Source organism: Corapipo altera, unplaced genomic scaffold, assembly GCF_003945725.1.
Source record: "Corapipo altera isolate COAL_440 unplaced genomic scaffold, ASM394572v1 268, whole genome shotgun sequence".
NCBI lineage: Eukaryota > Metazoa > Chordata > Aves > Passeriformes > Pipridae > Corapipo > Corapipo altera.
The window spans coordinates 2,219,068-2,233,282 of record NW_020884901.1 but is presented as its reverse complement, the minus strand read 5'-3'; the positions used below and the strand labels follow the sequence as shown (position 1 = coordinate 2,233,282).

Genomic DNA, 14,215 nt, shown 5'->3' with positions numbered 1-14,215 from the left:
CTGTCTGTGCTGTTAAAATTACCTGATTTTGGGTGTAGTAATTGTCCTGGAAAACTGAGAGGAATTTGTTCTCCATGTCCAGGTTTGTCCTGTTTAAAGCCAATAATTAAAAAGTCATTTAACAGGGATTTCTCCCTGTTTGCCTTGGGTAGATTCACTTCCAGCTTTTTCACTCATCTGTTAATCCCAGAATTCTCTTCCCTGGTTAAGGGATATTGTTTGTGCCCTTCTGTATGATTTTAAATAAATAGATTTTTGCAGTATTTGCTTAAAATGTTTAATAAAACCACTCTCTGCTTACCTGCATTGGATCTCCAGGTTAAAATCTCTGGGTATGGGTGGAGCATGTTCTAAAAATGTTTGTGGTTTTTTTTTTTTCTGGAAATAATGGAAACTGTGAAGTCAGTGAAAAATTTGTGAGTGTTGGGAGGTAGAAGAACAACATCAGTAAAAAAAAACCCCTTAGTTAAATACCCACGAAATTATTTAATTCATTTATTAAATCACAGAAAATTAGGATTAAATAAATGAAATTATTTTTAACTGCTGCTGTATCACACCAGGCAATCAAAGATGTCCTTTGTGCATTCAGGCACGAAGAGCTTTAAAAGCTGAGGCTAAAAAATAAAGTTTTGCTGCGTCCCAAGGCTTGGAGGAGCTGATTTGAGGCTCATTTAAAGCCACGTTTTGCCCTGGATTTTAAAACTGATGTTTGCTCCCAGGAAAAAAAAAAAAAAAATCCAACAGCAGTCTGTCCTGTTGCTGCATGCAGCTCTTTTATTTTCATTTATCTTTACAGAAATGTGAAGCATCTTCACAATAATTGTACAAAACCCTCTCCCCTTGGCTGCGTCCCGGAACAGCTCCCAAAATTCGGTCTCCGAGAGGAAAGACGGGAGTTTCACCTCCTTGTTGCTGCTAAAAAAATTCCATGCAGGAGCCGACCTTGAAATACAAACATCATGTTCTAGAGAGATTAAATAAAAAGGGGTATAACAGGAAATAAATATACTTGTAATATTTAATGCAGGATATATGGATTTAGTCCATATTGAGCGTATCGGGCGTTAGTGGACACGTAACATGCTGCTGGAAAACCCCAAAAGATCCCAGCTGTCCTCGTTTCTGCAGCTCCCCAGGGCCTGTCCTGCCTCTGCATCAGAGCACAACTATTGCCTTCAGAAAATCAGGGTTTTTTCCAAGTGGTTGGAAGCAACAACCATCCACAGAAGGTCCTTGTGCTCCTCTCCCAAACAGAAACGACTCCTGTCGCTGCTCCATTAAAAAAATAAAATACTTCTGTTTTTTACATTAGTATTGTAACTGAGGCTAAAGAACTAGAAAAAAAAATTACCTCTTGGTTCTCAGACTTGCCTTGCCCATGGGTGAATATCTACAGGGGGTTGTTCCTCCATCCCAGGAGGAGTTTGGCTGGAATTTTACACCGTAGGAAGAACAACCCTGTGGAACAGGGAGCGCCCGCCTGGAATCCAGGGATTTATACACTGGCCATTGTCAAAATATGGGAATATTGAGGGTGTATTGGGAGGATCACAAACCATGGAGAGCCTTTAGTCCTTTTGGTTTGTGGCTTCCTCTGAGGTTGATTTATCTCCTGGGATTAAGGAAAGACCTCGTGTGCCCGGTGAGGGAGGAGAGGGACCCAACACTCCGATGGAGCCTCTGGAACAGGGACTGGGCCACATGGCTGACCTGGATGCCTGGGGCTGGGGAGTGAAATTTAAAGTAATTTAAGGGGTTTTTTTATGGAATTTAAGTGCCTTGAAATGAGAGGGTTTAGCTGAGGAGCTCTGTTTGCTTCTCGACACCCACCAACACTGTGCTCACCCTGTCCTGCCCCCCAGCAGCCAGTCAAACAAAAATACCCACCTAAAAATCATATATTCTGAGTAAACACATGCAGACAATCACAGGTGTTATTTTATTTGGGATCTGGGTTTCTTTTTAAACCTGTAACCCTGCTTTGTTCCACTGTCCTTTGGAAAGGTGGGGTTTGGAAAACGCTCTGTCTCAAATGTAGACAATTCAAGATATAAAAGCTCAACGAGGCATTTTTGGGGTGATCAGAGCATCTTGAGGCTTTACATTAACACAGAGCCAACGTGTGTTTTAGTACTTCAACCCCTCCCACTTTTTACCCTTTTTTTTTTTTTCATTTGAAGTGACAGATTTGGCACGTGAAGTTACGAGCAGAAATAAATAAAACACGAATATGCCTTAACCAAGTAGATACAAAATTAATAACTGAAAAAAAAAAAAAAGGCAAGAGAAAAAAAAGGTAATAAAACAACCCCCCCAAAAAAAACATTAGAGACAGTTCTGTTTGTGCCCAGAGCTCAGTGGAGTGGGAAGGTTGGACTTTGCTTTTCCCTGTGGTGCCTGTCCAAGCCCGGGATGTGCCATCACCCAGGGTCTCCTGACCAGCACTTCAGGAAAAAACAACAGTAAATAATAAAAAAAACAGACCCCAAAAACCCCATCCAGGCACAGCAGGTCTCTCTCAACACCTTCTCAAGGTCCTACCTCGGCACAGGTCCTACCCTGGGCATCCCCAATTCTCCCCCAGCGCCACGGGCAGGACGGGCAGCACATCCCCATGGGCTGGGGCTGTCCCAGGGCATCTCCCCCCAACTGTTAAAAACTGTCATTTTAAGCAGGTTTTGGCTTTTTTTTTCTTTTTTTTTTTGTAAACATTTTGTGGGGGTGTCCTGGGGAGCAAACAGTGAACGTTAATGACAACAAACCGTTCAGCTGGATGCAGATGGGACTTCACGGCCATGTTGTGCTTTCCAGGCTTCTTGTTGAAACAATAAAAAAAAAAGAAACTACATTGGAGTTTTTTAGATATGAACATGAAAGCATATAAAGTTAACCCTGCCTCGGTCAGTTGCTTGGCAGGAAAATAAACCCTTTCCATGTGTGCAAAAATAGATGGAAAACACATCTGGTGCCTCCGCTGCCGCCGGGTCCCCGCGGGTGGGCGATGCTGGACGTTCATGCACCTCTGCTGCAGGCAAAGCCACAGGGATGGGGGGGATAAAGTCAAACAGGGATGGCTGGAGCTGCTGGGGGGTCATGGTGGGTGAGGGGGGGACAGGCAGAACCCGCTGCCTTAATGGTGTTATTGATCTGTGACTTCAGGGAGGGGAAAGACAAAAAGCCATGACTGGGACAAATGGGGGGAGTTGGAGCCCAATCTGCTCCTGGATGGAGGGGAAAGGGTTGAGCTGAGCTATCAAAACGCCACAGCCAGTGATGTGTGGGCCTGGGCACTCTGCCCCATCCCACCCCCAGGACAGCAGCAGCAGCAACAGGGGACACAAACCCAGGGGCACCGTGCCCGCAGTCGGGGCTCAGGCTGGGCACGTGTGCCAGGAGGCACTGCCGTGGGGATGGCACGGCTTTGGTCACCCGGGCTCGGCGTGTTTTGGTTTGTGAGATGACACAAAGTGCTGGAGGCAGAGCAGCCCCTGCCATGGCACCGGTGGGGGCTGCACTGCCCCGTCCCATCCCTCCCACGGCACCCGTGGGTCCTTCCCAGCGCAGCTCTGAGCGCTCCTCGCGTGGACACCCGGCACAGAAACCCAACGGAGGGTAACGAACATGAGCTGGGGGAAAGAGCACAAGTTTAGGGACACAGGTGACACCTGTTGAAGGAGGAGGAGGGTTTCGGTGCAGTTTTGCTCTCGCATTGACCAGCCCCACCCAACATGCCCCTTGTGGGGCAACACCAGACCCAGCCCTGCTCTGCGGGGGCACCGGGTTCGGCCGCGTCCCCCCGGCCCCCGCGCCGACTCGCTCACTAGTTGCGGTATCGGTATAAAAAGTTAAAATCCATGGGGTGCTGCCACCAGCTGGGGGTTTGTCCAGCCATGGGGCTGTCCAGTCGTGGGTCTGTCCAGCCGTGGGTCTGTCCAGCCGTGGGTCTGTCCGGCCATGGGTCTGTCCAGCCATGGGTCTGTCCGGCCGTGGCTCTGTCCAGCCGTGGGTCTGTCCGGCCATGGGTCTGTCCAGCCATGGCTCTGTCCGGCCATGGCTCTGTCCAGCCGTGGGTCTGTCCGGCCATGGGTCTGTCCGGCCATGGGTCTGTCCGGCCATGGGTCTGTCTGGCTGTGGCTCTGTCCAGCCGTGGGTCTGTCCGGCTGTCCCGCCCCTCCCGGGGCTCCGGGCGTCCCTCCCACGGCGCAGAGCCAGGCTGGGCATGGCCTTCCTCCGGCCCCCCGGCTGCCCCGTCCTCTTCTCCGCCGCCTGTCCCGGAGCCCTGTGGCCCTGGTGGGGGCTCTGGGCGCGGGGGGGCCGCTCACAGCTGGGTCTCGTCGCGCGTTTCGGGGTTGCTGGAGCCCAGCTTGTTGCTGCAGCTGCTCTTGCGGCTGTGGCCGTCGTTGGCCACGTGGGCCAGCGGGTCGGAGCGGATCAGGTACCTGCGAGACACGGCTTGGTTACACCTCTGGGACCCTCCAGCTCCCCAGTACCAGGAGGGAGCTGTGTGACCCCTGAATTGGGGTCTGGCCCAGCCCTGAGGCCGGGATGTGCCCCACGGTGCCATGCTGGGAGCTGCTGCTTGCAGAGCACGGCAGCTGTTAAAATAATAGGTGTTAAATAATAATAGCTGTTAAAATAAATGCTATAAAGTAATACAATAAATAATCAGGAGGTGTTCCTCCTGGAGCTGCACGGTGGCAAAAGCCAAAGGAAAAGCTCCACGTTGCTGGGGCTGCAGTGGTTTGGGCACTGGAACACGGGGAGGGGGAATGGCCTGGGAAGGAGCCAAAACCTGCAGGTATTTATGAGAAATCATGGAAAGCAAGGCAGTGGGGGTTACCCCAGGGCACTGTGCTTAGTCTGGGGGCACAGGGAGCCCACAGGTGGGTGGAGGCAACACCTACACGATGTCGTTGAGCTCCAGCCGCGTGTCTGGGGGAGGGTTGATCAGGACGTAGGACAGGGTGTTCTGGTGGTCGTTCATCTCATCTGTGAGAGGAGGGGAAAGAGCTGGTGAGGGAGGGACACCCCGACAGACACCCCAACAGACATGCTGACAGACACTGTCCTGGCCCTTGCTCCCCCAGCAAAGGGGTCCCTTCACTGGGAAGAGCCGTGGGCAATGGCACTGCCAGCGGGAGAGCACCAAGAATGTCACTGCCACCTCCCTCCACACCTCCCCAGCCTCTCCCCCGCCACAGCACGGCCCAGGGGACTGACAGATGTAACTCCTCAAAGTCCCCACTCCCCCCCAAAATAAAGTGAGATGTCTTACCTTGGTTCAGTGCAAAAGAGGGAACAGGTTAGTCCTGCTGCGTTAGGTACAGCACAAGTCCAAGACTGCATCAGGGCAGCCAAAATCCCCCCGGGGCCTCAAAAACACTCTGCCCACCTCTCCCCCTTCTTCAATGACTCAATTTAGCATCAATCCAGCAACAGGATTAATTCTTTCCCCTGCCCAAGGGAAACTGCCCCCGTGGAGTTTCAGAGACGTTGATGCCATTTGGGGACGGCTCTGAACCACAGTGACCTCCCGGGGGGGCTCGGGGCCACCAAGAGCTGCAGCCACGGACATCCACGATGCCAGGTGGGGCCCCTGCGCTTCCCGAAATAGCCAAGAACAAGATCATGGTGAAATGGATGGGGGTGCGAGGCTGCGGGCGGCCAGGAGGGGGGGGAAGCTGCGACAGAGAACACGGTTTCCAGACGGGGTGATGGGTGTGGATGGACAGGATGGAGAGGGGACGGACAGATGGACGCCGGGGCAGCGTGAGGAGCACGGCGGGACACCAGCTCACTGCAAGGCTTGTCACTGGGATGCCTCTTTTGGAAAGGCCTTGGTGTTTGATGATCCCAGAAAATGGAGCTCGGTTTGGGGGCAGCAGGACAAGGACCTGGGATCAGCATCAACTCCGGGCTGGGGGGGGCAGCTCCCGGCTCCCTGTCCTGCTGCTCCCCCCACCCCATCCCTGCTGTGCCCCTGCCTGGGGTGGAGGGGGTCCCCCTGTCAAAGGCTGCCCTGCCCCGTGGAGGGCACAGCCGGAGTCTCCTGCCACAGCAGTGCCAGTGATGCCCCATCACCCTGGCACGGGGGGGAGTGGTCCAGCTGCTCTTCAGCCCCAGCACTGGGGTGAAACCTTTGAAGTGGGGCTTTTCTCCAGCTGTGGGATGAGCCACAGCAGCTCCAGCCTCCACAGCCATCCAGCACAGGGGTGCAAACAGGTTCCTCCTGAGCTGCCTTTGCCAAGATGCATCCAGACGAACCCCAGGGCACCTCAGGCAGGTACCACACGCAGCAGTGCTTGCAGGGGGACACCAGCCCCTCGTTTTGCTCCTCAGACACATCCCTGGCACCTCTGAGGCCACAGAAGGTGCTGTAGCTGGGCAGGGAGATGTGTGGGACCTCCGACCTGTGCCAGGGTGTCCAGCCCCAGTCCCCTGGACCTTTGGCCATCCCAGTGCCCAGCCTGACAGCGAGACAGGGACAGGGGTGGCAATGCTGGGGCAAGGGGGGCACACAGACCCTGGGACCCCACGGCAGACACGGGGTTTGACATGACGGGAGGTGGGAGGGCCCTGGCTCGTGGCAGGTTTCCCTGCTCCATGGAAGCACCTTTTCCTGACCCCCATGCAGCCAAGCCAGGCACTCTGAGCACACCAAGTATATTGCTCCATCATCCCAGCGCCCAGGGCAATATACTCTGCTGGAGTGGGGCTTCCATGAGCCCCAGCTGGGGCTGCCTCTCTGATGAAGGACACACTTTACAGGAAAATGCCAACGTTTCACCTTAAGCGTGGCCTAGTGAAGCCAAAAATACAGCTGGGTTGGACTATTGCTAAGCTATCACCCCTCAGCTCCTGCAGACCCCAACAAGGTGCTCAGAGCAGCTGCAGCACCAGTGGCACCTCGTGCTGAGCCCAGTCAGAAAACAGGGTCTGCCAATGCTGGAGAGGGGTCCAGGGGGGCAAACCGAGGGGTGTAAAGGGATTTTGAAGGGGTGCCTTGCCCCTGGGGTGACCCACATGCACCAAGGTGCAGGAGCTCCAGCAGCTCATCACGACATGCGCAGGCAGCTCTGCTGTGCTCGTCCCCTCCTCGAACTGCCACTGGCCTCACAGCCCAAAGCCACCTTGCAGAGCCATGGGGGGAGGGTTCTGTTAGAGACAGCGAGGGCTGTGATTTCCCTGTAGGAATTCAACTAGAAAAGGGTCCCTGAGGTTTCTGTCTCCCTGATTTAGTGAAGCCCTGAGTTTGCACCACCACTACAGGCCAGTGCTTTGATTTCCCATGCCACCCAACAAATTAGTGCTGAAAAGCTCAGGGATCTAAGGTGAAAACTGGCAAGGGTGAGGTTTGGGCTTAGCTGGCATGATCTTGTTGTACGCTGCACGCCATGAGTCACGCGGGACTCCCAGGGAAAGGGAATTACCTTGCAAATATCCCAGGTTTACCCGATTCATCACATCACTGGCTGTTAAATTTGCTACATCCTCTACAGAACATACAGGGAAAGGCACAGACATAAACAGAGAGAGAGAGAGAGGTCAGCAAGCCATGGTTCGGCAATATCAGAGACGAGCTCCTGCGCTGCAGCGATAACATGAGCAAAAGAAAAAGGAGAGGGGCAGAGGGCAGAGCAACGTGTGCTTCCAAAACACCACGGGTGGTCAGACACTGACAGTGACACGTGGGGACAACACACAGACAGCCCCAGCACCGCTGGGTGCAGAGGTGACACAGGGGCAAAGGAGTTGAGGGTGCCCCAGTGCCCTGGTCCTCTCCCACCCCGATGGGATGTGGGTCCTGCACCCCCCCACTGCCTGTTCTCCTGCCAGAGATCCCCCAGTTTGCTTTCACTGAAATTTTCCAGGACAAGGATGCCAATTCTGATCTAAACCCCAGGATGTGCCCTGAGCACTCCAGTGGGGCTGATGGTGGGGTGACCCCTGAGAAGCCTCACCAAGGCCAGGCAGTCCCCCTGAAACTACAGCAGAAACTTCTGGGACCAGGAATGTAGGGAAAAAAGGAGAGGGGGGATACACCACTGCAAGCCTGGCATTCCCTGTGCTTCCTCCATCCCACCTCAAGCTGGCTCTCCTGCCTCCCTCCCTGGGAAGGCTGGTGGCACCCACAGCCCGCCCCTGGGCCCTCCACTCCAAACCCCCCCTGCACTGCACTTTACATACTCTCCTCCTCTTTCATGTGCCTAAAGCCAAGATGGGAAAAGAGGGATCCCACCCCCCAAAAGTCTCAAAACCAGCTCCCATCCCAGCTGGGGCTCAGTGCCAGCCTGAGTGCGGGCAGGGGCCGGTGCGGGGTGGACGGACTCTCTTGGAGGATGGAGCAAACAAGCAGCAGCACAGGATGGCTTCAAAGAAAGAAAGGGAAAAAAGAAAAGACCAAAACCAAAACCAAACCCAAAGCAAACAAACCAAGGGGAGCTGTGGGCTACAGACTTTGTCATAACCAAGGGGTGGGGAGTCGTCCGGGGGGACACAGACGGCAGCACCGACGGGCAGGTCAGAAGCTTCACGAGAAATGCAGCTGCACAGAGGGACCCTGAGCACTGTCACAGCCAGACACCGGTGTCACACGCCATGAAGCAACTCAGCCCTGCAGCTACCGAAAGGTTTTCCACGGAAGAGTTTATGACGGATTCAAGTGTCTACAACAACCGGGGTCTGCGCCATCTGATGGGGTTTCACCTCTCCCTGCCGCACTACAGGGGCTCTCTCGGGCACAAGGGCTTTGCTGACCTGGGGTCGGTGTGTCCTGAACCACCAGAAAGTGGGGGGCAAGCGGGACATCTCCCCCCGAGGCTGCGCGGGAGCACCTGGTCCTGCTGCGGGCAGGAGGGTGAGAGCCACTGCCACTGCCAGCTCCTGCCTGGAGCCATCCCAGAGCCCAGAGGTGGGGGGGTGGCAGGGCAGGGGGGGCTGCGTGGCGGGACCCCAGCCTGGAACGCCGCACAAGCACAAGCAAGCTGGGGAACGAGGCGCCGCTCGGAGTAGGCCCGGCAGCGCCTGCGGGGATAGGCTCGGCGCGGGGCTAAGCTCGGCACGGGTTTAGGCTTGGCGCGGGGTTAGGCTCAGCTTAGGGTTAGGCTCAGCTTGGGTTTTAGGCTCAGCTTGGGGTTAGGCTCAGCTTGGGGGTTAGGCTTGGCGCAGGTTAGGCTCGGCTTGGGGGTTACCTGAGGAGCCCGCGGGCGGGATGGGACGCAGCACCGCAGAGCAGCTCGGCCGGGCGGCACTTACCGTACCCGGTGGTGGGCAGGCCCAGGTGCTTCATACGGTTCTTGACGAGCTCGGACAGCTCCTGCCGCTCGGAGCGCCGGTACAGGCTCAGGCGCTGCTGGCTGATCCACTCGGCCGTCTTGCTGGAGTGCTTGTTGCCCTTCCTGCTCAGCCGCCGGGCCCACTGCATGCTCTTGCGCCGCAGCAGGGGATGCTCCGACTGGTCGCTGGAGCACGAGTTCCTGTGGTGGCTCGTCTTGATCCCCCAGTGCTCCTTGATGTCCTTGGTGTCCTCGCAGTCCTCAACATTGATTGAGATCTGTGACTGGAAGCCCGGCAGGTCACGGGGGTGGGGGAGCCAAGAATGGCTTGGCCTGTGGCTGGTGGGGCGGGATCTCCCCCCACCCCCCCGTGGGATGGGATTCTTCCTCTGAGCCACCCCCACCCCTCCCAGCACTTCACCTCTGTGCTGCAAAAACTACCTGGCTGGCAGATTTCACAGAATCATGGAATGGTTTGGGTTGGAGGAGACCTTAAAGATCATCCAGTTCCACACCCTGTCATGGGCAGGGACACCTTCCATAGACCAGGTTACTTCAAACCCCATCCAACCTGGACTTGAACACTTTCAGGGGTGGGGCAGCCACAGCTTCTCTGGGATAAGCACTGTTGAGTGCTCCACAATTACCTCTGTGATATCTGCCATGCCCTCATCTGCCTGTCTTTCCTCTCACAGCAGCAATGCTGCCACATCTCCGACCCAGCAATCCCACTGGTGAGCAGGAATTTATTAATAAAGCCCTTCAAGGCCTCTCAAAGAGTTGGGCTGCGTTTAATTAAATGTCAACTTTCGGCTCCCTGTCGCTGCTTCCTACAAAGCTGCAAAATGACAGTGTTTAAGAGGGATCCCGGCTCACTTCCTTGCTCCTTATCCCAGTTAATTACATGTCAGGGCACTGAGGACTTTTCCCACAGTGCTGAGTGAGGCTCAGCCAGCGTTGCCCTGCCATGGGGACGGGCAGTGCCGTGCCGGGGCTGACAGCAGGCACAAGGCACATGGTGGCTCTCGGTGGCCAGAGCTAGGACAGCACTTGCCCACAGATCAGCCCCTGGTTAGAGAGGGCCAGAGGGCAGCACTGACACCAGGGCAGTGCCCCACAGCACCCGAGTGCCCACGGCGGGACGCGAGCGGCACTCACCTGCGCTCTGATGTCGTGGGGCTGCAATGGGGGGAAAAGAAGGGAAAGCAGAGTCAGCCTGGCAAAGGGACAGCCCTGCTGTGCCCCCCTGCTCCCTGGGCGCCCGGTGGCATGGCAGAGCTCTGCCAAGGACATCCCTCCCTGCCCACGCTGCCCAGAGAGACGGGCACTGACACCACCCCCAAAACAGCCACAGGGCTGTTGACGAAGGGAAGGTAGAGCTTCCCCTCCCCTCGTCCTCCCACCACTGCTGAAACCAGGTCCGAGGGGCCCCATGGATCCCACCAGCAGCCCCTTCCTGGCACACGCCACCACTGTGCCCGTACCTCAGAGGTGGCGAACATGTGCGACTCCGTCCTGTAAATCCCGATGGGAATCTCTGCACTGGAGGAGCAGAGCTTCTGGAAGAGGCGGCCGTACGTCCGGATCCACAGGTCATCCTCAGTGATCTTCATCTGAGCAAGAGGGGACAAACATGAACCACAGAGAGCCCGCTGAGGAGCACCTTGGGCTGCTCCTGAGCTTCACCCCGGCTCATCCACGACAATCCCAAAGGCGAGCTGGACTCCACGAGAAGACAAGACCAGGAGCAATTTCTGATCTCAGCCTTCAGAACAGGGGCTGTGGTCCTTGGCAGCTCTGGGGTTTTTGGTAGCGCTGAGGTTCCCCACAACGGAGGGGAACAATGACTTGGCAGTGCTGCTCCCCCTGACTCCCCAGAATAGGGGAACCCCCCACACACATGTGCAGGGTGATGGATCCCACCAGATCCACAAAGACCTGGCCCGGTGGTTTTGACCCAAAGCGACTTGGCACTTACAGCACAGAGGTATCCAGAGCCTGGTGTGGTGTCGAGGCCCAGCAGCAACCGGGTGATGGTGATCATGTAATCCTTCACGAACGACTGGGGGAGACATTTGGGTGGGAACCCAGGGAAAAGGTTTGCTCAGTTATTCATTGGGAGGTGGAAAGGGGTGGCCAGAGCTGCAGGGGTGCATCACCCAGAGCCCACCTGGCTCTCACCTGGTAGAGCAGCGTGTCCAACATGCTGATGCTGAAGACCCTCCCGGCTGCAAAGGGCAGCCGGAACATGAAGGCCAAGTTGGACCCATTCTCTCTCTCTCTCTGGAAGAGGAAGGAGAGATGAGAGCACAGGTTGCACAGAAACGAGAGGGCTCATGGAAACGGGGAGGACACCAGTGTAGTGTTTCTGGTGGGTGTGACAGGAGGGAACCAGGGCACCAGCCTTGCACTGGGGAAAGAGGGTTTTTTCTCCATGGAAATGTGTGAGACAGGACTGGGTTTTCTGGACATGGCAAGAGCACAGGACTTTAGGGACCTCAAATGTAGTCACTGTCAGCAGTGACTTCCCAGGCCCCCCTGCAGGGGACAACCTTCTCTTACCTTTTCTAGTTTGGAAAGGGCAAGAGAGTAGCTGTCCTTTGCTCTGAACTGCATGAACCTCATGTTGGAGGGATGGGTCAGCTCCGTGATAATGCTGAGGCTGGGGAAGAGCCTGCAATGGAAAGAGACCTGTTGTCCTGCAGCTCACTCAGAGGTGAGGTCATTCCCTGCAGTTACAGCCTGAGGAGGACCAAAACCACCCCTGTGCCTCTTTGAGGACAGAAACAGCTGATTAGGAGCTGTTTTCTCAACCACAGATGTGTCCCACTGCCCACAGCCACCTCCCCGGCCACCAACACCCTTCCCGGGCTTGTCCCCAGCAGTGGTCAGTGGTCACCCCTCACCTGAACATGGTCTGGACGTTGACAATGGTCTTTGCATCTGCCATGTAGTCCTCTTCGGCGCTCATGGTGCTCTCCTTGTCCACCACCACCAAGTTGTCGGCGTAGATGATGCCACACTGCAGCAAGCTGTCCAGGCTGGGCAGTTCCCAAAGAGAAGAGCGCAGGGTGAGCCCTTGGGAAGGACACAGGGAAGCAGCACGCTGCGGCACACAGCGCTCCAGCCAGCCCAGCCTGCTCCCCACCACCAGCTCTTCACCTGCTTCCATCTACCAGGGAGGGGTTGGCACCCCGAGAAGCCAAGGGTGGGCTCAGCTCTACCGGTGCCAACCCTGGGGTTTCTCATGGGGTGACCCAAAAGTCTGGGCTGGGATAAATCCAACGCATTCAGGCAGCACCGTAAGTCACGACAGCCACGCACGGAAACACCTACTTGTCGATGGTGCCCTCCATGTAGTAAACCATGGGGAAACAACAAATGGCTTCCAGAAAGTGGTGCTCAGGCCTGGAGGGAGAGCGACAGAGAGCAAGGCGGTTCAGCAAGCCCGTGGGGCAAAGACAGACACAAAACCCAGGGCCAACATTAGCCGAGACACCCGTGGGTGGCACCGCCATTGCCCCACGCTCCCGCCCCACAGCATGAGATGCCCACAAGAACACAGGGAGGGCTCAGTGTGATGGAAAACATCCGTGGAAAAGTACTTGCTTGTTGTCCAGCAGCAGCACGATGGGGTTCAGCTCTTTGCGGGACCGATAGTAGGCCCGGAGGGGCACGATGAAGTTGTACAGCCCGTTCCCCGCCGTCTCTGCCGAAACGATGATCAGTTTGTTCTTGAACCCGTAGGCTTTGGCATCCTCAAAGCTGTTGTGCTTGCAGCCCTGTGGGGTGGGAGGCAGCGGGGGGACTCAGGGGGTGGCTCTGGGAGGCTGCAGCCCCTGGGCAGCCCCCACAGCCCCATCGTACCTTGTCCAGCCTCAGGCAGCAGAATGGGGCTTTCTCAGGCAAAAGGTGGCACAGAGTTGGGGAGCTCCCAATGTAGGGGGAGTTTGGGGGGTAACCCTTCACATACCTGCAGCAGAGAGAAAACCCAGCAGTGTGAGGGCACGGGGAGAGTGTCCATATATCCAAAACTCAGATGCTGGGAAAAAAACCATTTAACAGCACCAGCCCAGGATTCAAGCACATTGGTGGCAAATGCTCTGTAAAAATCTCCTGCAGCAGCTGGAAATTTTCCCAAATATACAAATATTTAGGAATGTTTTTTGCTATGCTAAGAGCCATGAGATTGTAAAGATGCAGGGCTAAAGCCCCACATTCCATGTTCCCAGTACAGGTAGAGAAGGCAGCAGACAGGACCACTGGAGGGAGACAGGGCAGTGAGGGCCAGGAGAGGACAGTGCTGAGCCAAATAAAGAAGCAAAAAACTTCATGGTCCATTTGTAGAGTTTGCTTTGGTGAACAGGTATTTTAAAAAAATCAACATTTGTACTTTTGATGGAACCAAAGGCAGAAATTTTCATTTAAAGAGCAGCTGAAAGTGGACATGAATTCCATACCAATTTGTGAGGGTTCATGGATATTCAGTAACTCCCCTCACGGCTGTGACACCGTCCAGACAGGAAAGCAGTAAGGTAAGTCCTTCCCTGGCTGTCACAAACTAACAAACACCTTAAAAGCTGTGGTGAATATCTATTTTGTATTTTTTATTTATGTGCAATGGGGAACAGGACCCTCTTCACATCACTGGTGAGTGGAGGAGGTGAGAGGAGTGATGGAACAACCTGCCCCTCCCCAGCAGCATCTGCCTTGGGGCAACTCTGCTGATTCCCAGAGAATTCTCCAAAGCAGCCCAAAAGGCTCATGGCCATGGGGACTGTCCATGGCACAGCTGTTTGTGTGGTCATGGAAAAACTGAGAGGGGCTGAGCCTGAGCATCCCTCGGGCACCACTGAGAGTACCACAGTCCCAGTCTCTCTGAAACTGGAATGAACCAGAGAGAACTGGATCCAACCAGAACAAAGAGGATCCAACCA

The 14,215-nt window shown here is 55.4% G+C and overlaps 1 protein-coding gene across 10 annotated transcripts in view; it reads right to left on the bottom strand.

Annotated features, from left to right (window-relative positions):
- Positions 1-4,077: 4,077 nt before the first annotated feature.
- KCNT1 (potassium sodium-activated channel subfamily T member 1) overlaps positions 4,078-14,215 on the bottom strand; it is a 78,460-nt gene continuing 68,322 nt past the window's right edge. For 4 of the 10 annotated variants that reach the window (XM_027650379.1, XM_027650373.1, XM_027650375.1 and 1 more), the window contains 13 exons: positions 13,146-13,251; positions 12,888-13,060; positions 12,615-12,686; positions 12,185-12,319; positions 11,841-11,952; positions 11,460-11,561; positions 11,257-11,340; positions 10,763-10,891; positions 10,437-10,457; positions 9,259-9,562; positions 7,434-7,496; positions 4,908-4,992; positions 4,322-4,442 (listed from right to left, as the gene is read on the bottom strand). In XM_027650379.1, the coding sequence (XP_027506180.1) occupies positions 4,322-4,442; positions 4,908-4,992; positions 7,434-7,496; positions 9,259-9,562; positions 10,437-10,457; positions 10,763-10,891; positions 11,257-11,340; positions 11,460-11,561; positions 11,841-11,952; positions 12,185-12,319; positions 12,615-12,686; positions 12,888-13,060; positions 13,146-13,251 (1,507 nt within the window). Of the gene's footprint in view, positions 4,443-4,907; positions 4,993-7,433; positions 7,497-9,258; positions 9,563-10,436; positions 10,458-10,762; positions 10,892-11,256; positions 11,341-11,459; positions 11,562-11,840; positions 11,953-12,184; positions 12,320-12,614; positions 12,687-12,887; positions 13,061-13,145; positions 13,252-14,215 lie in introns of all 10 variants that reach the window. The other 6 variants (XM_027650370.1, XM_027650371.1, XM_027650372.1 and 3 more) reach the window with 5 other exon arrangements.